General features: G+C 44.1%; 2 protein-coding genes across 2 annotated transcripts in view; both read right to left on the bottom strand.

The window, feature by feature from the left end:
* Positions 1-27,006, bottom strand: part of LOC135245706 (NACHT, LRR and PYD domains-containing protein 5-like) — a 281,523-nt gene that overhangs the window by 36,709 nt on the left and 217,808 nt on the right. The window lies entirely within an intron of this gene.
* On the bottom strand, positions 22,853-25,565 carry LOC135245724 (Bardet-Biedl syndrome 10 protein homolog). Its single transcript, XM_064319025.1, has 2 exons — positions 25,278-25,565; positions 22,853-24,716 (listed from the first exon to the last, which is right to left on the bottom strand). The coding sequence occupies exons 1-2, from the start codon at positions 25,526-25,528 to the stop codon at positions 23,171-23,173; spliced, it is 1,797 nt and encodes a 598-aa protein (XP_064175095.1). The 5' UTR covers positions 25,529-25,565; the 3' UTR covers positions 22,853-23,170.

Here is a 27,006-nt window from a genome sequence, read left to right as displayed (position 1 = left end):
TGAGACAAAGTTTACAGTTAAACTCATCGTCTTACTGCAGCTCTAACTCACTGCACATGGAGACAGAGCATCCAGTTAAACTCATCCTCTTACTGCAGCTCTAACTCACAGCACCTGGAGACAGAGCTTCCAGTAAAACTCATCCTCTTACTGCAGCTCTAACTCATAGCACATGGAGACAGAGCTTCCAGTTAAACTCATCCTCTTACTGCAGCTCTAACTCACAGCACCTGGAGACAGAGCTTCCAGTTAAACTCATCCTCTTACTGCAGCTCTAACTCACAGCACATGGAGACAGAGCTTCCAGTTAAACTCATCTTCTTACTGCAGCTCTAACTCACAGCACATGGAGACAGAGCTTCCAGTTAAACTCATCCCCTTACTGCAGTTCTAACTCACAGCACATGGAGACAGAGCTTCCAGTTAAACTCATCCTCTTACTGCAGTTCTAACTCACAGCACATGGAGACAGAGCTTCCAGTTAAACTCATCCCCTTACTGCAGCTCTAACTCACAGCACATGGAGACAGAGCTTCCAGTTAAACTCATCCTCTTACTGCAGCTCTAACTCACAGCACATTAACTCTCTGATTCATGCATTTTTACCTCTTTCTCGCAGGGCCGTGGGTTCCATCGTCAGTCTCGGTCTCCTCTGAGGAACTCATTTTAGAAACAGCGCCCCCTGTCTCAGGACACCTGAACACACCAGATCAGATTCACAAGTGGGTTCTGACCCAAATTGGCAGACGTGTAAATACACACAAGAAGAACATGATAACGCACAGACATAATAATACACTGTGACGGCCACATACTGTAAACGTGTAACACAAAAAGGTAATTAAATTACGTTTGGTGCATTAAAATATTTACGCACCATATTATGTTATTTGTGCATTTTATCCCACTGATATACTCAATGTATGTATTGATCTCATAAAAAACACGTTTTCAACGTACAAAAATGCCAAGTTACTCACACATACGAGACCACTCCAGGCCTGCCATTAAAAGTATTGATATAAAAATGACGCCAAGTTACGGTACTACAAACAATATAGGCTATCTTGCCTCACCGAAATTAAATAAGATGTATTCCAAAGCAATGCTACCCAATATTTCCTCCATTCTTTCAAGTCACTTGGTCCTGTATGTATAAGCATGCACTACATGGACAGGCCAAACATATGTGTGGATGGCTCTCTCACAGTCAAGATTGATTGAATAGGCATGTATATGTCCAATTTCTGTTGGTATGTATGTATTTTGCTGCCCAGCCTTCTGTTGCGTGAATGATAGTATGTTTCTTGGTATAAGTCTGTGTTCGTAAATGTTTTGAAAAATCTCCGCCTTGGAAGGCGTTTTCAAAAACCTTAGTTTTCAGTGACTTAAAACGCCATTTTCGTGTGGACGGGAGGCCAAAACGGAGGGAAAAAACTACGTTTAAAAAAAATCCATATACGTGTGGACAAGGCCTAAAACACATCATGACACTTTTAAATGATTTAATACACTCATGTGGACCTGAACGTGCTATCCTGCACTCCACTACACCTGAAAGTTGGCAATTAAATTTATGTTTAATTCAACAATAGTGTCAACGTGAACTTATATCATTACCTTTGATCACCTGTGAACTCTCCTCTGAAGTTGATTGGACGAGGCATTGAATGATCACTCTTCATAGACAGACAGCTGGGTACAGGTGACCCTGCCCTCTCTACCCGGACCCTGTGAACAAACATGGAGACAGAGCTTCCAGTTAAACTCATCCTCTTACTGCAGCTCTAACTCACAGCACATGGAGACAGAGCTTCCAGTTAAACTCATCTTCTTACTGCAGCTCTAACTCACAGCACATGGAGACAGAGCTTCCAGTTAAACTCATCCTCTTACTGCAGCTCTTACTCACAGTACATGGAGACAGAGCTTCCAGTTAAACTCATCCTCTTACTGCAGCTCTAACTTACAGCACATGGAGACAGAGCATCCAGTTAAACTCATCCTCTTACTGCAGCTCTAACTCACAGCACATGGAGACAGAGCTTCCAGTTAAACCCATCCTCTTACTGCAGCTCTAACTCACAGCACATGGAGACAGAGCTTCCAGTTAAACTCATCCTCTTACTGCAGCTCTAACTCACAGCACATGGAGACAGAGCTTCCAGTTAAACTCATCCTCTTACTGCAGCTCTAACTCACAGCACATGGAGATAGAGCTTCCAGTTAAACTCATCCTTTTACTGCAGCTCTAACTCACAGCACATGGAGACAGAGCTTCCAGTTAAACTCATCCTCTTACTGCAGCTCTAACTCACAGCACATGGAGACAGAGCTTCCAGTTAAACTCTTACTCTTACTGCAGCTCTAACTCATAGCACATCCGAATGTGATATAAAACACATCATGACACTTTAAAATGAGTTAATACACACATGTTGATCAGAATGTACTATCATACACCCCACTAAACCAAAAAGTAGCCACTGAGATTTAAGTTGTATTCAACCATAGTGTCAGTATGAACTTGTTTCATTACCTTTGATCACCTGTGAACTCTCCTCTGAAGTTGTATGGAAGATTCATTGAACGATCACTCTTCATAGACAGACAGCTGGGCACAGGTGACCCTGCCCTCTTTACCCGGACCCTGTGAACAAACATGGAGACAGAGCTTCCATTTAAACTCATCCTCTTACTGCAGCTCTAACTCACAGCACATGGAGACAGAGCTTCCAGTTAAACTCATCTTCTTACTGCAGCTCTAACTTACAGCACATGGAGACAGAGCTCCCAGTAAAACTCATCTTCTTACTGCAGCTCTAACTCACAGTACATGGAGACAGAGCTCCCAGTAAAACTCATCTTCTTACTGCAGGTCTAACTCACAGCACATGGAGACAGAGCATCCAGTTAAACTCATCCTCTTACTGCAGCTCTAACTCACAGCACATGGAGACAGAGCTTCCAGTTAAACCCATCCTCTTACTGCAGCTCTAACTCACAGCACATGGAGACAGAGCTTCCAGTTAAACTCATCCTCTTACTGCAGCTCTAACTCACAGCACATGGAGACAGAGCTTCCAGTTAAACTCATCCTCTTACTGCAGCTCTAACTCACAGCACATGGAGACAGAGCTTCCAGTTAAACTCATCCTCTTACTGCAGCTCTAACTCACAGCACATGGAGACAGAGCTTCCAGTTAAACTCATCCGCTTACTGCAGCTCTAACTCACAGCACATGAAGACAGAGCTTCCAGTTAAACTCATCCTCTTACTGCAGCTCTAACTCACAGCACATGGAGACAGAGCTTCCATTTAAACTCACACTCTAACTGCAGCTCTAACCCACAGCATATGGAGACAGAGCTTCCAGTTAAACTCATCCTCTTACTGCAGCTCTAACTCACAGCACATGGAGACAGAGCTTCCAGTTAAACTCACCTCTTACAGCAGCTCTAACGCACAGCACATGGAGACAGAGCTTCCAGTTAAACTCATCCTCTTATGCAGCTCTAATCACAGCACATGGAGACAAAGCTCCAGTTAACTCATCCTCTTACTGCAGCTCTAACTCACAGCACATGAGACAGAGCTCCAGTTAAACTCATCATCTTACTGCAGCTCTAACTCACAGCACATGGAGACAGAGCTTCCAGTTAAACTCATCCTCTTACTGCAGCTCTAACTCACAGCACATGGAGACAGAGTTCAGTTAAACTCATCCTCTTACTGAGTCTAACTCACAGCACATGGAGACAGAGCTTCCATTAACTCACCTCTTACTGCAGCTCTACCACACACATGGAGACAGAGCTTCCAGTTAAACTCATCCTCTTACTGCAGCTCTAACTCACAGCACATAGGAGACAGAGCTTCCAGTTAAACTCATCCTCTTACTGCAGCTCTAACTCACAGCACATGGAGACAGAGCTTCCAGTTAAACTCATCCTCTTACTGCAGCTCTAACTCACAGCACAAGGAGACAGAAGTTCCAGTTAAACTCATCCTCTTACTGCAGCTCTAACTCACAGCACATGGAGACAGAGCTTCCAGTTAAACTCATCCTCTTACTGCAGCTCTAACTCACAGCACATGGAGACAGAGCTTCCAGTTAAACTCATCCTCTTACTGCAGCTCTAACTCACAGCACATGGAGACAGAGCTTCCAGTTAAACTCATCCTCTTACTGCAGCTCTAACTCACAGCACATTAACTCTCTGATTCATGCATTTTTACCTCTTTCTCGCAGGGCCGTGGGTTCCATCGTCAGTCTCGGTCTCCTCTGAGGAACTCATTTTAGAAACAGCGCCCCCTGTCTCAGGACACCTGAACACACCAGATCAGATTCACAAGTGGGTTCTGATCCAAATTGGCAGACCTGTAAATACACACAAGAAGAACATGATAACGCACAGACATAATAATACACTGTGAGGGCCACATAATGTAGGCTAAACGTGTAACACAAAAAGGTAATTTAATTAAGTTTGGTGCATTAAAATATGTACGCACCATATTACGTTATTTGTGCATTTTATCCCACTGATATGCTCAATGTATGTATCGATAATGAGTCCTTTGCCAAGTATCGCAAATTTGTATGCTGGCCCTTTAAGAGTTGCGCTCAAGCAGCAAACAGGTGGTGATGGGCCAGGTGATTTTTTGAAATAGATTGGGGGCAAGAGGTAGCAACGGAGAATGGAGTAAAGGGGAGTCAGCAGAAAATAATCAAGAATCCTGAGATTTGTTGGCGTTTTTGTTTGGATTGTATTTTTTTCAATCTAAAATTATTCAACACAGCTCCAACACACGAAAACGAGTAACCTGCTGAACCTAGGTTTTAAAAGAATTCTCTTCTACTGCGTCAGGAGGTGAGCCGAAGCTTTTTGGGTTTTTTTTTTTTTTGCTTCTTTAAATGTAATGCATTGCTTAATTATTTGTTTTTGGAGAGGAAAGAAGATTTTTGCACTTATGCATTAATTTTGGTTTCATGACTTATTATTTTTGGCACGTTTTCTGGATTTGTGTTTCCGTGGATTCCGGACAACTAAACTAAACTCAGACTTCAACTTTAACTGTTATTCAATGGACAATCAGTTATTATTTCACATTGCCAGTTTAGTAATGATTGTACCTGGGTTTATGTTTTCCTGATCAAATACTTGCCATATCATATTTTGTTTTTTTTTTTTGTTTATTGTTTGGTTGCTTCTGTTGTAATATATAAATTCCGTTCAATTAGATTCCCGTGAATATAGCGTGTTCATTCTGTTTAAATTGGTCTGAATTTGTTATAACACACACACACACACACACACATACATCAAATCTCATAGAACAGACAGCGACAAATCTGGAATTTAATTGAGCCATAAACTTGTACAGTAATACAATTCCTTCCAAAATATTCTGCACCCTGAACAATTAGACCGTACCTGCTGAGGAATTTCATTCCAACATACGAATTATCTTAAGGAACTACAATGCCTTCTCAGATGATCACATTTACAAATTGTGCACATTATTGGCACCCTGATCATGTGTGCCCCCTGCAGGATAGGCCTATTTAAACTTTCATTGTCCAACTATTATTTTTGATCCGACCATGATATTTCAATCAGCACTTAATGTGTAAACATGACCAAAATGGTTACAAGCAGTTCTCAGTTATTGCGCAGATACAACAATTCCTTACTGGTAAATAGATTGTGCGTCTACAATTATTAGGTCACCCTGTATTTTGAGTGACATGTGTAGCACCCTCCCTGACATCTCAGCAGGGTATCGCCAGTGCCCCATCTAGCATGTTTGCTGTAGAACTTGCTTGCAACTTAATGCTGATCCTCACAGTAGTAACTAGCATCTTCAGTTTATTTTTTGATCCATTGCCTGATTTGCAAAGGTCAGCAACCATTTTCATTTCGTTCATCAGTTCTTTGTCTTTCTCTGTGGCGAAGATGAAAAATGGGTTTCACAAGCAGGTTCTCAGTTTAATCCTCCAGTGAAACAGGAAGCCATGGAAGGCCACAAGAGTTTCTCTTAATATTGGTGTAGATTTAGTTTTATTTTAAAGAATCTTTAGGGCTGCTAATTATTTTTATATATATTTGGGAAATAACTACCTGAATCCAACAGTCACACTAGAGGGCGCCAGATCCCCCAATCTGTTTGTTTTCTGTGCCTGTTTAGTGCTAATTAAGGTGCTGTGTCGCAAACATTTAATAGCCTGACCAGATTCACATTACAGGTATCTGTAACTGATTTATGACTAGTCAGAGCTAATTTAAGATATCTAACTGCATTCTCACTCATCAAAAAACTTTTAATATCTCAAATTACATTTTGCTAGTAAAACTGAAGTTACTTTCGCCATTAAGCTGTATGGGACCTCCAATTAAAAGATATCTACAATTCAGTTTTGACTATCCAAAACGTGAATTCCAGATACTGTATCGCCATTTCAATTATGACTAGCCACTTTCAAAAACAAAAACAGCAGAATGTTCAAAAAAAAAAAAAAAATACAAGGAAACAGAACTCGGGCAGGGCAGAACTCACAGACAGAACCGCAGGCAGAAACAGACAGGCAGATACTCTCAGGCAGAAACACAAGGAACCAGCACCCAAGTCAGTAAAACAGAGAACTTAAATAGCCACAAAGATAACAAGACACCAGTGAACTCAAAGCACAATCAAACCAGAGCAGGGAGGGCTAACGAGACACAAAGAAAAACAACGACAGAATAATTGAAAACAATAATACAATTAACACAGGGGTAACTAAAGAGGGAGCAAACTGAAATACAAACTGAAGTACCGCCATCTGGTGGCCCAGAAAAGGAAAAAACAGAAACAGAAAAAGGCAGAATCCTTACAATATCTAAATGATCTTTTTGGATAATTGAATCTAAGATATTACTAGCCAAAATATGGCAAGGCATTTTAACATCTAATAACCTGTGCGGTTTCACATTACAGATATTTAATTTATGACTAGTCAAAACGCTAATTTAAGACATCTCTAATTCTACTTTGACAATTCAAAACGCTCATTAAATATATTTCTAATTCGATTTTGACTAGTTTCGCCACTAAGTTCTATGTAACTCCAATTAAAGATACCCACAATTCAGTTTTGACTATCTAAAACGTGAATTCCAGATATCACCACTTAAATTATGACTCTTAGCAAGTATGAAGCAGTCCATACCCATAGTCGCCACCGAGCAAAACCCGTGCCGTCAGTTTAGTTTATGCAGCTATGTTAAACCCCTGGTTCTCGCGCACCAATCAGAAGCCAGTACCCAGTGTTAGGAGGAAGTTGGACGGACGCTTTTTCGCTATTTTCTTATAATAATGTGCCTGCGTTGTTCCATGTCCGTTTACCCTATAAACAAACAGTTTGAAACAAAGCACCACTTGTCACAAACACATACATTTATGAATTGTAAGGTCAGCATAACCTTTTTTTTTTCCTTGTAGGAAAACTAGAAGACTTCGCCGTTAGCCTAGCGCACGGCTAGCCTGCCCATAGACAGACACCCCCGAGTAACCCTCCGCGCATCTAGACAGAGACAGTAAAGCTGTCCGCTGGATGGTCGTCACACTCAGTGGCGCCCCCACCTGTACGCCAAATACGCACACTGCGTACCCTAGCAGTGGCACAAGGCTGGCTGGCGGTTTTGATTATTTGATTAAGCGGAATTAGTAAAGTAAGTTTCTTTCAAAATGCGTTTAAAATCATTGGATGCTAGCCCTCCGTCATTGGGTTCAGTGCTAGCAGCTGAGTTTATTAACTCAAAACTACGGCAAAATGAGAGCCCAATCATGTTTTGGCTGGATCAGTCCTTTCCTATCATAAAGTAGGCTAAGTTATACAATAAGCTGTGTTTCAATCAACCGATTTCATTTCAAACGCGGCTTGTTTCGTAGTACAGTCTTTGTCAGACTATCCCATTTTTGTCCTTTTCCCTCGTGCTCCAGGCGCTCTCATTCACTTCTGTTTACGTCAATAGGCCTACATGGTTCCTCTACGTTTGCCGAAAATGAGCTGCTGCCGCTTGTAGGTTGTGCGTGGCAACTTTTTTGAGTGTGCGTACCATGAACGAGAATCCTGCGGGCGCCCGAGGACATGCCAATGAGTCTAATTCCTCTTGGTCCTCAATTTTTAATCACTCCACTGTATATTTTGCCTCAATATTGCAAACCAATTAATTTGATTTAGTAATGGGAATGATTTCCTATAAAAACATAAAAGAATAAGTAACAACCTCTTAATAGTTTAATTAAAAACAAAATCCGGGTTTACACTGCAGTGTCAAAATGTCAACAACAAGCGACAAGTCCTGTGACCTCCGACTCGCTAAGCTACCTCCTCACGAGGTAGAATTGGTCATGGAATATCAAAAATAGGCTAGGCTACTGAAGTAAACTTTCTTAAAGGTTATTTAAATATTACTTTCTGGTCTAAATGGTATGTTCGGACTCCGTGTGAGCTCTTAGCTTATCAGGCTACGCCCTAAACACACCATTTTATTGCCAGTTGTCAGTTTTTCTGAATTACGCGGGTTAATGCGATTATACCTGCAGATTCCCATTCCTCCCCGCAGCCCTTACGTTCAGCTTTTCTTACCTCAGTTCCACTCCACAACAGACTGTTTACTCCGTTTTTTACATTTAATTTAATTCCTTCTTTCCTCGGGATTCTTTCTCCTCCGTTTTTAAAATGGCCGTTAAGTTTCAGTTTCTCTTTTGGACCGCATTTCCTTACTTAGCCTACTGGCTCAACTGAATGTTCGATGGGCGGAGTTTTATATAGCCTATTTATACTATTTCTTAGCTGCATCAGTCACGATATTTAATACGTTATGCAGAAGAAACAAATATTTCATCCATGTAGACCTTTGCCAAATTTTTAGCACATAGCCTACATATATCAGGCCTATTCAACAACTCGTGAATTATAATGTTGGGATTTAACGTTCTCCAATGTAATGGTGTAACCTGTAGGCTGAACACACAAATAAGCCTGTTTGATTATAACAAAGCATTTCAAGACAAATAGCCTACTACAGACAGCAAATTAAATAAATAAATCATTTAACGCTCCACCAGTCTCCCTGTCATAGTCACTGACCCTTTAACATCCTGAGTGATGGCCCTATGTAACATGCTAATGTGTGAGGTAAGTGATTTTTGTTATTTCCTATTACAAAATAATAATTTTGTTTATAAGTTTAGGTGAAATTTTTGGTATTTTGTCTGTATGTCTTGTGCCTTCCCCAATCAACTGTTTCCTTTTTTTTCTCTCGCTCACTTTTTTTTGTTGACAATTTTTAAGGTTAGGCTATTTGCCCTTTGCATACTCATCAAATGTGTTCATTTGTGAAGTATTTAAATAAAACAATAAAAACTAACGAGAGCTGACTTTCCATGTTACCTGCTCTTACCAGTTCCACTTCATTTTATTCAAAATGCGCCACAAGACATTTTATTTTATTTTATTTTATTTGCATTTCAGTGCTGAAATGTGAGCTCTGATCCACAATCTTATTCTCGATTAGGGAGTATCTGGAGACCGGAGTACGGGGCGTGTCAAAAGCGAAATGGACGACGGGTCAAAAGCACGTTTCTATTGGTCGATGATTCGGCGAGTCACATATATTATCCAATCAAAAGCATGATCCAAAGGCGTAGATGTTTCAATATTGCTTTGACGTTTCTGAGACAGCATATCTGTTTTGTTGTCGCTCCTGAAGGTGAATATGTCGGTTCGTAAATTATACGGTAAAACAAAAGTTGTGGTATTTGTGTAATCTGTTAATTTACACAATTTATTTGAAAATTGCGTTTGATGGTCAGTGATTACGACACTGAAGTTGGTTCCCGATTCGCAGCTCCCGACTCGGAAAATTCCGCTCCATCTTAAACTGGCGAGGTCTCTTTCCAGCAGGTTCTTGTTATCTTAGCAGATTCCTGGCACACTTAAGTGTTTTTGGGACCAGGACTTTGTTTCACGGTCTTTGTCTAAACTACGTAGCCAATCTAATATGCAGTAGTCATGTTTGGTGTTGTTGGAGAGCTAATATCATGAGCAGTTAGATGGTCTCATTCTATGTTGAGAATGTTGTCATTCAAAGTTTGTGTCACATGAAAGTGAAACGCCAATCACAGAAATTTAGCTATTCAGCTGTTACACCTGAAATTGTGAAAATGGCGACACTATGTTTGAACAATTGTCTGCATCCAGTGCTTTGGTTGCTGTTTGGAATAAAATAATAATAATTATTATTATTATTCACAAATATGATTTTTATATTGTAAAATAAATGGTACTATTGTGCTAAACTTTATGCAACCCACAGACATACAGTACATTAATTGGGAAATTAGAAAGTTAAAACTTGGTCAGAACTTGGTCTTCCAGCAGGACAATGATCCTTAGCATACCTCCAAAGTTGTAACAAAATGGCTTAAAGACAACAAAGTGAAAGTATTGGAGTGGCCATCACAAAGCCCTGACCTGAATCCCATAGAAAATTTGTGGAATGCACTGAAAAAGCATGTCCCGGCAAGGAGGCCCACAAACCTGACTGAGTTACACCAGTTCTGGCAGGAGGAATGAGCAAAAAGTCTGGCAAGGTATTGTGAGAAGCCTGTGGAAGCTTACCACCAAGTGTTTGACTCAAGTTAAGCAATTAAAAGGCAATGCCACCAAATACTAACAAAGTGTATAGCCCCTTTTCCACTGCAGGGCCGAACGGTTCTGAGCACGGAGAGGAACGGTTCCAATGGTGTTTCCACCTGGAAACGGTTCGGCGCTGAACGATTACAAACCGTGCCCAGCACAATATTTTCGGCATGGTTAGACAACCGTGCTCAGTGCAGCAGAACCGTTCGGGTGGGCAGGCTTAATGACGTATTCACCGATTGGTTTCACATTACGTCAGTTTTGTGACTCCGCATATGGTCTCTTCACGTCCTCATCCGTAAGCTAGGTCAGTGGAGAAGCTAATATAAATAAAAATGCCAATCAAAAATTGTATTCCGTCATAGCAGCAAGATAAACCTGACAATAGCCATACGATATACAGCAGTGAAAACACTGCTCACTGAATAACGAAATAAACGGGACAAAGTTTTAAAAAATGATACCATGTCATTCTACAGTCAATATCTGGGACTAAATATTGAATAAATAGGCTACATAACCTTACCATTGGTTTTATGCGTAGAGATGTCCCTTTTGAGGCCGAGTGGTCATATATTGTCTTGGACAATCCGTTTATGAAATATATTTTGCGCATTTTTGACGCCTGGGTGCATTCAAAATAGCTGTGCATAATACCACACGTATCGTTTACGGCGTTGTTGCCAGTCTGGCTTGATTGACAATTCATTTATTCAGTAGGTGATAGTAGGGTATAAGCTTTCTAACGATGTATAACGTCTAATTTTCCTTTTGGAATAGCGTTTTATAGGTCAGCGTAACCAAAAATTTTCTTATCATCGCAGTCACTTACGCATTAAGACGCTGCACCTAACGAAACGTTGTTAACGATTTTTCGCAATTTCTTGGAAAATACTATTATTATTGAGGACTTCTGGGCATAGCTAAGCCGTATATTTGCTGATAGACCTATCTGACATCGTTTTCTGGAGAAAAACAGAAGCGGATTGAACTCGTTGATTTACTGTCTCTGTCTGAACACAGATAAAATTTCATCATTGCTATGTAAGTATTACTGCTCAAATAATTTCGGTTATACACGTTATTTTTGGATTGAGAGTCTTTAAATAGGTTAGTGGTATTATATAATGTGGATATTTCACACTAATGTAGCCTATGCGTTAGTTAGTAGGCCTAGTTTTTTGAATACATGCAACAGTGATGGTCAGTGGAGGATACGCTAAAAATAAAAACCAAAAACAGACCAAAATACACAGAATCCTCGTCCGTTTCGTCAGCCAACGAAACATAACATAACAAAAACAAAACGGTATGGGGAGTGACGACAACAACTGGCGCATATTACATTCACAACGGGACGCGGTCGCTGATCCACCGCGTCACTTGCTGTCCTCACTAGATACTTCCTAGTCCTGATTTTAGCATCCCGACGGTGGAAACAGAAACCGTAACCGTTCCCACGAGTACTGAGCAGCGCGGAACGGCACGGAGTGGCCCTGGTAACGGTTCGGCCCTACAGTGGAAAAGCGGCTTATATAAACTTTTGACCCACTGAAAATCTGATATGGTAAATGGTAAATGGACTGCATTTATATAGCGCTTTTATCCAAAGCGCTTTACAATTGATGCCTCTCATTCGCCAGAGCAGTTAGGGGTTAGGTGTCTTGCTCAAGGACACTTCGACACGCCCAGGGCGGGGTTTGAACCGGCAACCCTCCGACTGCCAGACAATCGGTCTTACCTCCTGAGCTATGTCGCCCCCTATGTCGATATAGTACATACAAACTGAAATGAATGTCTCAGCTATTATTTTGAAATGACCTCTTATGGAAATAAAGTAGATATCCTAATTGACTTAACCCAGGAAATGCATGGTAACATGAAATGTGTGGAGTTGTGAAAAATTGAGTTTGAATGTCTTTAGCCGAGGTGCATGTAAACTTTTGGCCTCAACTGTAGCCTACAAGTTAAACTGTATACTAGAACTGTTAGTTGGAGTTTGGGTTGCTACAGCAGTAGCTTAGGCGGTTGAATTTCATGATTGGAGGCGACAAAGACAGTGATAACGTTGTCGTAAATATTGTTTCCCCCAGCATTACCCCATAATGTGGCAGTTTTTCTTTGGAATCCTGTAGAGTAGTAATCCTTCCTCGACTCAGTGCACACACTGACGCTGCGAACAAATAAGGTTACATTACATTACATTACATTTATTTGGCAGACGCTTTTATCCAAAGCGATGTACAAAAAGTGCATTTCATGGTCATAGACAACTGCTAAACACGGGTTCAGTAAGGTACAATACTTATTTTGTACAGCTATTTCTAGCCAAGAACACAGTTCACACAGTGAACACTATTCTGACCTAACCTCTGCAAAGCCAACTAGGCAGAAGAATAAGCTACAGTATTAGGACATATACAAATTACCAAAAAGTGCTGGGATGGGACAACAAGTGTCATGAAAAGGTTTTTGTTTTTTTGTTTTTTGTTTTTTTTAAAGAGTGAAATATACAGCGTGGTGGTGGTTAGTCTAGGTATAGTCTGAAGAGATGAGTCTTCAGGCCACGGCGGAAGATGGGTAGTGAGGGGGAGGTTCGGAGAGGGACGGGGAGTTCGTTCCACCACTGGGGAGCTAGGGTGGAGAAGCTCTGTGACCCCTTTGGGCGAGTGGGAGGGGTTACAAGGCGCCCTGCTGCCGCAGAGCGGAGTGGTCGAGCAGGCACATAGAATCGAGTCATGTCCTGCAAGTAGATGGGGACTGACCTGTTGGCAGCAGTGTAGGCAAGGGTCAGAGCTTTGAACCAGATCCTGGTGGCGACCGGTAGCCAGTGGAGTGATCGCAGCAGAGGAGTGACATGGGAGAATTTGGGAAGGTTGTAGATGAGTCGGGCAGCGGCATTCTGAATCATCTGTAGTGGCTGTATGGCACAAGCTGGCAGGCTTGCAAGGAGAGAGTTGCAGTAATCAAGGCAAGAGGTCACCGTAGCCTGGACGAGCAGCTGGGTGGAGTGCATCGTCAGGTATGGTCGAATCCTTCTGATGTTGTACAGAAGGAATCTGCAGGACCGTGATGTTGCCTTGATGTGCTCCTTGAGGTCCAGTTGGTCATCCAGGACCACCCCCAAGCTCTTGGCAGTCACTGTGGTGCCATCAACCGTGATTGAGAGCTCACGAAGTAAGGAGGTCTTGCACGGGAAGAAGAGCAGCTCAGTTTTGTTGAGGTTGAGCTTCAGATGGTGGCTGGCCATCCAGGTGGAGATGTCAGCCAGGCAGGAAGAGATCTTATCATTGACCTGTGTGGCCGAGGGGGGGAAAGAAAAGAAAAGTTGTGTGTCATCTGCATAACAATGATAGGAAAAGCCATGTGAATTAATGACTGAACCAAGAGATCTGGTGTATAAGGAGAACAGCAGAGGACCCAGTACAGATCCCTGCGGCACTCCCGTAACAAGTGGATGAGAAGCAGAGGCAGACCCCTTCCAGGTGACCTGGTAGGACCTATCTGCAAGATAGGAAGCGAACCAAGACGGGGCAGTCCCGGCGATTCCCATCCCAGCCAAGGTGGAGAGGAGTATTTTATGGTTGACCGTGTCGAAAGCTGCAGACAGGTCAAGAAGGATCAGGACAGAGGAGAGGCGTGAGGCTCTTGCAGTGGCAAGTGCCTCCGTCACAGCTAGGAGCGCAGTCTCTGTTGAGTGCCCGGATCGGAAGACAGACTGGTGAGGGTCTAGCAGGTTGTTCTGATGGAGAAAAGAGGTTAGTTGTTTAAGGGTTTTGGACAGAAAGGGTAGAAGCGATACGGGTCGATAATTCATTAGCAGGTTCCATTTCTTAAATTATTTGTACATGTCCGGTTTGTGGTCCCGACCAGACAATTGAATGAGTAATTGACTGAATAAATTTGTAGTTCGTAATGAATTTGCTTGTCTGCGACTCCCTGATCTGACATGGGTTTCCCGGAGTTGTTGGTGGTTTCCAGGGGATTCCCCCTGGCTAACGTGGATGACAGACAACAGGAGCAGAGTTAACACCAACCTACAGCCATCCTGCTTGTCTCTTAGGAGTGATGATTCATATCGGCGTGTAAGCACACGCACATTACAGCGTTCCTGCTCTGAACATGGACTCAGGCTGGTTGATCTGAATGTACAGAGTAAACAGGCACATGCTGACTTGTGCATCACATCTCATGTACAAAATCTATGCTCAAATGGTTTTAAGGCCACGTCTGAAGGGTTTATCTATGCTTCCTGTACTTTCGGGGGCACTTGGTGCTGTGTGGTCTTCACTCATAAACCGGTTGGATTTTATTCATATTTTAATAATCTGACTTTTTATCCTATGAGCAGGCATATCATAAGCTCCCCAGAAACCTGATGCTAAAGGCATTGTTCAGTTCTGTTGTGTAGAGTGACCGCACATGACCATTGTAACACCCACAATTATAATATGGAGCTTATTTTCATATACACAATTTCTAAATGATCTTATTCAGATTCCTTCTCACATATAGCAAGTCATCTAGCAGACTTGCAAAGTGAGACACGCTGATCATGCAGGAAAATCATGAAACTCCACAACAGAGCCCATAACAATGCCTCTACATGCACAAAATGTCTTCCAGTGTGGAGAGTATGTATAATGTTATTTAAATGTTTTCAGAAATCGCATGGCAAATAGGTGCCACCGATAGACTGTATAACAAGACCAGGTTAAAACCTAGTGGCACTTTCTGAAATGGCCTTAACTTGATGCACTTAAAACTAGTTTTTCCTATACATATAAAGGTTATAGATAAATACTTATGTGACCTTTGTGACAGAAATTACTTGCACATGGAAAATACAGTGGATTTCATATAAGCCATCTCTACTGAACTTGACTTGACTTTATTGTCCCTGTAGAGAAATGTGGTTTGCAGCACTGTGTTATGTGAAAGGGCATCACAGATGCAGACAATAGAAAGTTAGAAAGATTGCAAATGTCACAGTAGTAGTAGCACAGGAGTATACAATATGCAGGGTGCTACACAGGCAGCCCAGTGTGACACAGACAGCTGGAGCAGCCAGATCAGCTGGTATTAGGTGTGTCTGGTGCCTGATGGCTCTCTGGTGTCTGAATGAGTTCGTTTTATTTTTGAAAGTAGAAATATATAACTTGACATAACTGCGAGACAATATTTTACAGTAAGATAAGATTACTATTAAGCTACTTGAACCAATTCATATGCAGATGAAGACATTTATTGCAAAGCAACTATCAAGCTGAGAAACATTAGCCAAAATCTGAATGCTGACTTCAGTCACTATTGAGTATGTGGCTTCATCTAGTGGTGGTTTCTTTAATAGGTTTTATAAAAGGATGTCCGGTTTTGAATGCCTTCACGGTAGGCCTGCCATCAAATGTATATCACGTTAAATGTCATTAAAAACAAATTATTTTTAAGATTACTATTACTATAATTATTCTTATTATTAGTAGTAGTAATAATAACTTCAGAAAAAAGTTGATTTGAGTGTATATTTTCCAGAAAAAATGAGCTCAATTAGATTACACACAACTCAAATGGGTGCCACCGATAGACCATATAACAAGACCAGGTTAAAACCAAGTATATTGCTGGACCGAACCGGCCGACGTCATAAACATGCGCGGTGTAACTTCATCACTCAGTCAGTCAGTCAGTCAGTCAGTCACAGACATTCGCGTTGCGGTCCGGCCAAAAATAGGTCAGTTCTAAAGGCACACCGAGGAAGCCGTGAGTCTCTGTAATTGTTGGTAGAGAGATCCAATCAAATCCCCGTTCGCTACCAAGAATCTACCAATTAATTGAAGGGGATAGCCAATCAGAGCGCGTATGTCTACCAAGACCAATCGCTTGCTCGAGTCTCTCGGGCTGAGAGACGCGCAAATATTGAATGAGGTAAATCGCTGTTTTATTTTCCTGCGTCGGTAGGTAAAGATAACCGCAAATTTAACTGAATCATAACTGGGAAAAAGTTACGACAAGCTATGGATAAGTATGGTAACGTTACCAAATGTAAAGAAATATTAATGTTTACAGTGTTACCATAGTTAAGTCAGCTTCAAATAAGGTAGCCAACTAACGTTCACCGGTTTAAATTACGGTAGACGATCTAATCTGAGGACCTGTTCTTAATTTACATCAGGAGCAACAAGGTAAATATATTTTTAACCTTTAAGTGGATTTTCTTTGGCATTATAAATAGCTTGTTTTATATGAGTTTATCTGAATGATCCTTTGTAACTAGCTATCTGGATTGAACTCCGTTTTCTGTCATTTATAGCTAATCAAATAACCTTGCTCACACTGTAAGAAAATAAAATGTCCTAGAAATAACCTATAGCTAGCTACATTTTTGTTTCTCTTTCTTCATTGGGATGGCAGGTATGCCATCCGGCCAAGTTATGCCTTGGCAGGGGGATGCCCCATACCTATACAGCACCGAGAGTTTGGCACTTTTCAGGGTTCCCCACAAATATAACCACAACAGCCATAGACACTCAGCCCTTAAAAACATTAATTTCTGTACATTCTGACCCCATTTCAACAGACAGAATTCATAAACAACTTCACACGTCCACACAATAAAGCCCCAAACTAAGGGGATTTTGCGTTTTCTCCTCCTTCTCCACCTCCTCCTTCCTGCCGCCTAGCCTACAAACAAAATGTCTCCCTATTGGACATTGCACCAACACCAGCCAATCCTTCGCCTACACGATCCAATCAAAATCTCACATAGACATATCTTTTTTACTCTAAAACATTTCCTGTCTCAACAGCCAGTCCCTTTGTGGCTGAGTGGTCAATGTCATGGTCTATGGATCACAGGGTCCCTGGTTCAAGCCCTACTGGAAGCAAGTTTATGAACTGTGCTTTTTTTCTCACTAATATTTGCCTATTACTTATCAACAATTGCTTTTGCACCACATCTACCCGGCGTTCACCGAACGTACACACTGCATTATGATGTACCATCTGCACGTTCACTTAACCGGCTACAATATCTTCTGTAAAACCACGGACAAGTTTGACCAAAAAATTTCACGCATTGAACAGCTATGTCATGGTGGCGCACTGCCAAAGTTACAGAGTATAAAGGTTGGAACACAACCAGAGAGTCAGTTAGAGGGGAGGACACCAAAATCAGATGCCCTCCTTATCTCTAGATTGCAGTGTTTGAAACAGTGCCTGTTTGTACACAGTAGCACAGAGAGAATAAGGACACAGTGCTGTCTGTACACAGTTACACAGAGAGAATAAGGACACAGTGCTGTTTGTACACAGTTACACAGAGAGAATAAGGACACAGTGCTGTTTGTACACAGTTACACAGAGAGAATAAGGACACAGAGCTGTCTGTACACAGTTACACAGGGAGAATAAGGACACAGTGCTGTTTGTACAGTAGCACAGAGAGGACGGACTAAACAGTGCAGGTATACACACTTTATTGATGTCTGGGGTTGCGCTGTGTTATAGCTTGTGCTGCACGCACACCCAGTGCTGTTAGAAAAAAGAGGCCAATCAATCCTCCGGCCACTGATAGCATGATCTGGGCTCCAGGCCCTGCAAGGAGTGAGAAAAGCAACCAATCACACAACACATTCTAATCCACTCTACTACAATCACACACACATTCTAATCCATTCTACTACAATCACACAACACATTCTAATCCATTCTACTACAATCACACAACACATTCTAATCCATTCTACTAAATCACACAACATTCTAATCATTCTCTACAATCACACAACACATTCTAATCCATTCTACTACAATCACACAACACATTCTAATTCATTTCTAATAAATACAACATTCTAATTTCTATCTACTACAATCACACCAACATTCTAATCTCTATTCTACTACATCACACAGCACATTCTATTGTTCAATTATATCAAGTTAATAATAATTTTATATATATATAATAATAATATTATTATTATTATTTTGAAGAAAATACCCCCCTTTTTAAACATGTTATACACATAGCTCATTGCTTGCTTGATTTATAGAGCCTTCTTTGTTCACTTTTATCAAGTGTAAAAATAATTCTGGAAGGCAGTATATATAAAAAATGTAGGTTGTGTGTTGAAGTTGCTCTGGACAGGTTTCTGCTAAATGCCTACATTCTAGCAATCCCTCACTGAGCCAGCATAACCAATCCCTCAGAAACGCACGCTTACACGCATACATGCACACGCACACACACAGATGTGCCCGCACACACGCACGAACGCACACGCACACACACTCTCTCTTGCACTTCTATGAAGATGTGGGCTGGGGCAGAAAATTAACTGTCAGGGAGGAAAAAATAATCAGTGACAACAATCGTAACTACAGAACCCTTTTAAAATACTCCAGATATTACAACCATTTTGACCACACACCATTATTTAGAGCAATTTCACACTATATTTGGTATTTTTACATAGTATCAATTTATATAGCTGTTTACATATTGAAGCAATTCAGGTGAATTATTCTGCTTACGGTATAACAGCCGTGTCCTACCTGGAAATCGAACCTGAAACATTTAGAATGCAAGCACAGTTCCTCAACCAGCAAGTTCCTCACACATACAAAGAACTGTCAGCAGGTCATTAATTCAAATGGTGTAGGTCATATTTTTTAGACTGAAGTGTTTTTTAATGGGCTATTGTACACAAGAGACCTACTAATTGTTTGTATATTGGCAGAGGATCTATAGGGCTAGATAACATTAATTTAGAAATGTGGGCAGCTACAGTAGTTAAAAAGTACTTATCAGTACAGGCGCAACAGTGAATGTGAACCATTCTGACTTAAAGAAAATCGATATATCTGGTGTGAGTAAAGTCATTATCTTGCGTCAGTTTCTATACCGAATTGCAACACAGATTGTACTTAATTTCAGAGGCGTCTGTATCTCCACTAACATAATGCACTCGGTCGGTCGTGTCGTTAACAAGGTAGCTAACATTAAACTCGGTGAAAATGCAGAAAGCGGAACTGTCTAAAGTGGGTGTATTTTATTTGGATTTCAAAAATGTTTCCCGCAAAGACATAGAGGCAAAGACATTCCCTGGGGCCCCTGGGAAGCTTCCTGGATGAGCTAGACACCTTGCTCAGCTCCTTCCCTGAGGATGGCACCCCGCTGATCCTCCTGGGAGATTTTAACATCCACCTAGAGGCCTCCCAGTCTGCTGCCTTCCTACCACTACTCCACTCCTTTGACCTCTCCCTACAACACTCTCCCCCAACCCACAAGGCAGGCAACCTCCTAGACCTGATCTTCCTGAGGATCTGCTCCAGCTCCAATCTTACGGTTACCCCCCTGCATACATCTGACCATCACTTCATCTCCTTCTCCCTCCCCCTCTCTCCACATCCTCCCTCTCCTCCTCCCATCCCCACTGTCACTGTCCACCGTAACCTCCGCTCCCTATCACCCTCTTCTCTTGCTCCCAGAGTGACTGCTTCCCTCCTCACTCTTCAATCATTTTCCAAGCTCCCCACTAACTCTGCATCCTCCACCCTAACTTCATCTCTCTCCTCAGCACTCGACTCCCTATGCCCCTTTGTCCCTAGGCCAGCACGTACATCCCCTCCCAGTCCATGGATGTCTGACATCCTACGCACCTCCAGGGCCAGCCTCCGCGCTGCTGAGAGGAAGTGGGCCAAATCCAGGGACCCATCTGACCTCTCAGCCTATCAGTCTCTCCTGACAGAGTTTTCTTCTGCTGTCACTGCCGCTAAGGCAAAATTCTACCAAACCAAAATTCCATTTCTAACCCTCGTCAACTTTTCTCTATTTTCTCTTCTCTCCTCAGCGTGCCACCTCCTCCACCCCAGTCTTCCTTCACTACAGATGACAGCATTCTTTGACGAAAAGATTGCAGACATCCGCAGCTCCTTTGCACTCTCCACCCCCTCCGCGCCCTCCGCCCCCTCCGCCCCGTTTCTTCATATTTTCTCTCCTCTCAGACTCTGAAGTTTCCCAGCTTCTGCTCACCCACCGCCCTACCACCTGTGCCCTCGACCCTATCCCCTCATCTCTCCTCCAGGCAATCACACCTGACATCCTCCCTTTTGTCACCTCCCTCGTGAACTCCTCCCTATCTTCTGGATGTTTCCCCTCATCCTTCAAGAGGGCCCACATCACCCCGCTGCTGAAAAAACCCACACTAGATCCTTCAGTCATTCAGAACTACCGCCCGGTATCTCTCCTCCCTTTCCTATCCAAAACACTTGAACGTGCTGCATCTAACCAACTCGCTGCTTTCTTCTCTCACAACAATCTGCTTGATCCCCACCAGTCTAGCTTCAGGCCTGGCCACTCGACCGAGACTGCACTCCTCTCGGTCAGTGAGTCACTCCATGCCGCACGAGCAGCCTCCCTCTCCTCTGTCCTGATTCTTCTAGACCTCTCCGCTGCATCTGACACTGTGGAGCACTCTATCCTCCTGTCCTCCCTGGCAGCAACAGGGACCTGCGGCACAGTCCTTGACTGGATTGAGTCTTACCTCTCTGACCGTTCCTTCCAGGTTGCCTGGGCGGGTAAGGTATCACCACCCCATCCCCTCGCCACCGGAGTTCCCCAGGGCTCAGTCCTCAGTCCCTTTCTCTTCTCCTTGTACACCAGATCCCTTGGCCCTGTAATATCTGCCCATGGCTTGTCCTATCACTCCTATGCCGATGACACGCAACTCTTTCTCTCCTTCTCCCCATCAGACACACAGGTCCTGCCCGCATCTCTCGCTTGCCTGAGGGACATACAGAGCTGGATGGACAATCACCACCTGAAGCTCAACCCGGGAAAGACGGAGCTAATCTTTATTCCTGCGCTATCCTCTCCCCTCCTTGACTTTTCCATTTCCCTAGGGGACACCTTAGTGACATCATCACCCTGTGCCAAGAATCTCGGAGTGGTGATGGACAACAGGCTGTCCCTCTCCAAGAACATCGCAGCAGTAAGCCGGGCATGCAGATTTTTCCTGTATAACATCCCAGAATCCGCCCCTTTCTCACCACCTACTCAACCCAGCTCCTGGTCCAAGCAATGGTTCTATCCCGCCTGGACTACTGCAACTCTCTTCTGGCTGGACTACCGGCATCTGCCACCAGACCACTGCAACTCATTCAGAATGCTGCGGCTCGTCTGGTCTTCAACCTCCCCAGACACTCCCACGTCACTCCCCTGCTCACTACCCTCCACTGGCTGCCTGTTATACCTCGCATCAAATTTAAAACATTGGTCCTAGCATACCAGGCATTCAATGGATCAGCCCCAGCATACCTCCACAAGATATTCAAACCCTACATGCCAGCCAGATCCCTCCGTTCTGCTACCTCAGGACGCCTAGCACCTCCCCCTCTTCGCACCTGCACTTCCAGAACACGTCTCCTGTCTGTTCTGGCCCCACAATGGTGGAATGACCTCCCTGTGGAGGTCAGAACAGCTGAGACACTGACCCAATTCAAACGACGACTGAAGACTCACCTCTTCAGGCTGCACCTCTCCCCATCCATCCCTACCCCCCTGTAAATGACTGTAAGCTTAGGGTTGTAACTAGGCAGCTGTTTCGTAGGTGACTTAGGTGCATTAACTGTCTTAACTACTGCTTGTATTTTTTCCATAGATTGTGTTGTTGCCGTTCTCGTTGTTGTTAGTGTTAATCAGTTTATCCTTCAGGGTCCAAGTTGAACTATGCGGTTGTTCCCTGCACTTGGACCGGTACTTCTCTCTAGGGGTTTCGTCATACTTGTTCCTGGTTATGGTTATACACTTTGTTGTACGTCGCTCTGGATAAGAGCGTCTGCCAAATGCCTGTAATGAAATGTAAAATGTAACATAACCGATGCAAAAGCAATAGCTTAAATTTTTGATTTTTAGTTAGCTAGCAAGCCAGTTTAGAGTTAGAGGTTTGCTTGAGTCTGAGGGGGGATTTGAACCTGGGTCTGTCACTCGTCCATAATTGGTAAACGTGCTACCCAGTGAACTATGAGGAAAACAGATGTCGGGGCTGCAAATTTTTGGTCTTTTAAACGTATGCACCTGTATGTATGTCCAATGAGGCAACCTATTCTGGTGCATCTGTGATGATGTAATCAGTCAGGAAGAAGAAAACGCAAAATCCACTAAGTCTGGGGCTTTATTTTGTGGACGTGTGAGGTCAGAAGGTACAGAAATGAAGGTTTTTAAGGGTTGAGTCTGTGGTCATTGTGGTTATTTCTGTAAGGAAACCCTGAAAAGTGCCGAACTCTCGGTGCTGTATATGTATGGGGCATGCCACCCCACCAAGGCGTAACTTTGCAGGATGGCATACCTGCCACCCCAATTTCACATACTTAAGGTATGAATATACTATCACATGGGAGGACCTGGAACTTGTATAAATACATACAGCCATTCAAATTTGTGCATAATGAAAAACAGGATTGACAGAACATTTCTACTCTTCTGCCTCCTCTTCCTCCTCCTGGCTGTGTTCCGCCTGGCTGCGGATGTGGGTGTGAAGGATGAGGTCCACGGACAGCAGGCTTGACGCAGTGTGCAGGACGGAGAGGAGGAGCTGGTATTTACAGGCCAGGGACTCCAGCCCCCGAACCCTCCAGCTGGGGGGGGCGGCCCCAGAGGCCCTCAGGAAGTGTGACTGGGCATCCAGGAAGCGTGGGCCGGGGTACAGCCGCCTGGGCACGCTCAGTACAGCCCCCGCCACCAGCCGGCAGGCCACGCGCAGGTCGGGGCAGCGCCGCTGGGAGGCCTGCTGCAAGAGGCAGTGGTGCAGTACGAACTCAAATGCGCCCCCTGCTGGTAGCACGCTGCCTGCCTCTATTAGGACACTTGAAGAGGCGGGGCCTGTTTCTCGGGTACGGGTCCCCAATGCTCCTTCTTTCCCTTCCCCAAAATGGACGCCGGGCCGCTCTCCTGATGCCTTGACATTTCGTAGCATGTGATGCGATTGGACAGGACCCTGTCCGTGACGCGACTGGACAGGCTCGTACACGCGCTGAAGCATCCGGAACAGTCCGCAGAAGGCCGTGCTGCACTGCTCCGCCAGGCCGGGACTGGGCCCGCACAGAACCAGGCAGTGCGGTGCCAAGCCCCGCCCCTCTGGGAAGCCCACGTGGGCCAACCTGTCGGGACCCAGCACCACGGGCTTGCAGAATGTCACCGTGGCAACGTGCTCCTCTCCAATCAGGCTCCAGTCACCGGGGTCGGCAAAGAGCTCCGCCCCCGCCAGCCGACAGAACAGCGCCAGCTCGTCACTGTCCACGCACTCCACCACGGACAGGCCGGCCCGCCGAGCGAGGTCCAGCGCCAGCTCCGACTGCTTCGCTGCCGAGAGCAGCAGCCCCACCCTCAGCCTGCGCAGGCAGGCCACGCCCCGCTCTGCCCTCCCGCCCACCCCGCCGCAGCACCTCTGCGCCTGCGCCGCGCTCGCCAGGTTCAGAGAGACGCCAGGGGGCGCCAGAGGGGACTGGAGCGGCACGCTTGTGGCCAGCGCTCGGAGCGGCCCGTCGCCAGGGCAACGCACCGCAAAGTCTCTGTGGATCACCAGGCCCTGGAGGACCCGGGACCGGCTCACGGGCAGGCCTGGTACGGGCGTGTGGAGCGCGGCGAAGTGGCGGGCGATCAGGGTCACGCCGGTGCAGTCCTGCTCACACCGCCACCTGCGGTAGAACTCGCAGGCCGTCTGGCTCAGGACCCCCCAGTGGGAGCTCGCCGTCTTTCCCCGGAAGTAGGCGTCCGTGAGCGGGCGCAGGTGGGCGGGGTCCTGGAGAAGGGACAGGGCGCGAGGGGCGAGGCCCTGCCCGATCACGCCATCCAAAACGAGCGTCTGGAAGGACAGCAGAATGTGAGCCACGCGGCGGGCCTGAATGCCGTGGAGATGGTCGCTGTGGATACCCCGCAGAAGCGCCCCCAGCAGGAGAAGGAAGGACTTGGCTCCATCACCCGTGATCTTACAGTGTGCTGATACACATCCCACCAGGACTCTGTCACAGGCACAACACAACACCATTATCAGCACACACATCTCTATCCATAGTCTTTTACTCACTATTACTCATACAGTATGATTTACACAGTTACTCATACACATTGCTAATCACACAATATTTACACACTCTTACTCACACAGTATGATTTACAGTGTTACTCATACAGTGTTACTCACAGTATGATCAACACACTGTTACTACAGCATGATTTAAACAGTTACGCACACAGTATGATTTACACACTGTTACTCACACAGTATGATCAACACACTGTTACTACAGCATGATTTAAACAGTTACGCACACAGTATGATTTACACACTGTTATGCATGCAGTATGATTTACACACTGTTACTCAAACAGCATTTTCCACTTGTATACTTTCATTTCTCATTTATAGTGCAAACATCACATCCTCAACATCGAACTGTCCATACTGCAGTAAGACGTAGTGGTGAAAAAACGTTTTCTGAGCTGGAGGAATGGAAGAAGCCCCAGGTTGTTGGCTGTGCTGTATTTCAGTAAGAGGGAGAACAGGTTCTGGGGCCTGTTACCTGGCAACGGGATGGTCAAGCCGAAGCGAGGTAAGGATCCTGCGGCCATCCCTGGTGATGAGGACCTCTCCAGAGTCGCGGGTGAAGAGGACCTGGCCCCCGGACGGACCGAAGCATGGGCCCACCACCGCCTCCAAGGCCTGGGTGACCTGCAGCAGGGTCCCCAACTCCACCCTCTGCACCCCCTTCATCTCCACACTGCCTTTAACAGGGGCCTGCTGTACACACAGGGCGCAATCACTGAGCTGCATTTCCAACCCAGACACAGCATACTCAATCTGCAATGCACATGGTGCATTTCCCACACAGACACAGTGTACTCAATCTTAAATGCACACGGTGCATTTCCCCCACAGACACAGCATACTCAAACTGAAATGCATACGGTGTATTTCAAACACAGGCACAGCGTACTCAAACTGAAATGCATCCGTGGTCAGCGTTAGTTTAGCACTGACCATTTTGAGGGAAGAAGCCGTAAAACCTTTTAGCTTGTTATTTTGTGTTCTGTAAGCATGTGATTCTCAACTATGAAAACAAGAAATGAAACTGTGGAGAGGTGGTGTGGTTAGGGCCCCCTCTGCAGTCAAAGAGGGAGAGGTTTAGCTGGCACTGCAACCCCAGGTGTGTGCAGTGACAATTCATTGCTAATTGTACACACCTGAGGTTGCAGTGCCAGCTAAACCGCTCCCTCTCTGCCTGCAGATGGCGCCCTAACCACACCACCCCGCCACAGAAACAAACTTGTTTGTTAGTCTTAATGTGTCTTGCTCTTAAATACAGTCTATGAAATCATTACCTTAAGGTCGTAGACAGGATGAGATGATAAGGACGCCAACAGATTCAATACAGTGATGATGTTTTTGTTTAATGTGGCAATGTTAATTTAATGTTAACAAGTTGGTTGCAGGTGGTACGAACCGAGAGCAGAATATTACTTATGTAGGTGGTGTGCTACCTACTGGGTGACAGTGCGTTAAAGCCTTGAATTAAAGTCAAGGCTCTACCACATGGTCACAAAAGAAGGAGGAATCTAGCCAAAATTTGCGTCCTCTCATTTAGCACATTAAATCAAGTGGGTGCAAATCGATTGTAAGCAAGCTAGCTAACACGTAATGTTAGGTGTACTAAATAATACAAATAGGTTTAGCTGTGAAGAATGTCTTGAATGTCTTTCATGATAGCATATGATAGATGTACCTTAATACTTTCAGGCTGAAGAGAACTTTAACAAGGTGGACACTACGAGGTTTTATAAGCTCACTAATGAAGCATACTTTCTTAAAATTACTGTGTACTTGGTACACTTCTGACCAATTATGCACTCCCGGAAAATATACTTAAGCTTATGTTTGAACTTCTTTACAACATACGTACATGCGTCGCATATACTTTACATTTACATTTACTCTACAGACCTATACCTATAACATTATGTAGTCATTTCTGTGAAGTCATGTACTTGCAGTTGTTGCTGGTGTTTTAGTGTATCCCTTCCATGCATTGCCATACACTGTCAGTTCAGTACTGGCTCATTTGCATACCAGATTACTGCTAAAATAAAATTTGTTATGTAATAGAGTAAGACTGAAGAGGTATAATTGTTCTAACCAGCAGAGGGCAGTATGTGATTGTTGAGAATACAACTATGTGTAGCCATGAGGGGCATAGGGAAGGGAGTCTGAGAGAAAGGCTTGTCAAGAGATGTTGTGCTAAATGTCTGAGCATT

Source organism: Anguilla rostrata, chromosome 19 (genome assembly GCF_018555375.3).
Source record: "Anguilla rostrata isolate EN2019 chromosome 19, ASM1855537v3, whole genome shotgun sequence".
Classification (NCBI taxonomy): domain Eukaryota; kingdom Metazoa; phylum Chordata; class Actinopteri; order Anguilliformes; family Anguillidae; genus Anguilla; species Anguilla rostrata.
Note: the sequence above shows the minus strand (reverse complement) of the source record. Positions and strands in the feature narration are given on the sequence as shown.

Excerpts from the sequence above, each read along its gene's own strand:
- LOC135245724 (XM_064319025.1), bottom strand. The coding sequence starts at position 25,528 with ATGCAGCTCAGTGATTGCGCCCTGTGTGTACAGCAGGCCCCTGTTAAA. Across the intron at positions 24,717-25,277 it reads CTTGACCATCCCGTTGCCAG|AGTCCTGGTGGGATGTGTAT; the intron begins GTAACAGGCCCC and ends TGCCTGTGACAG.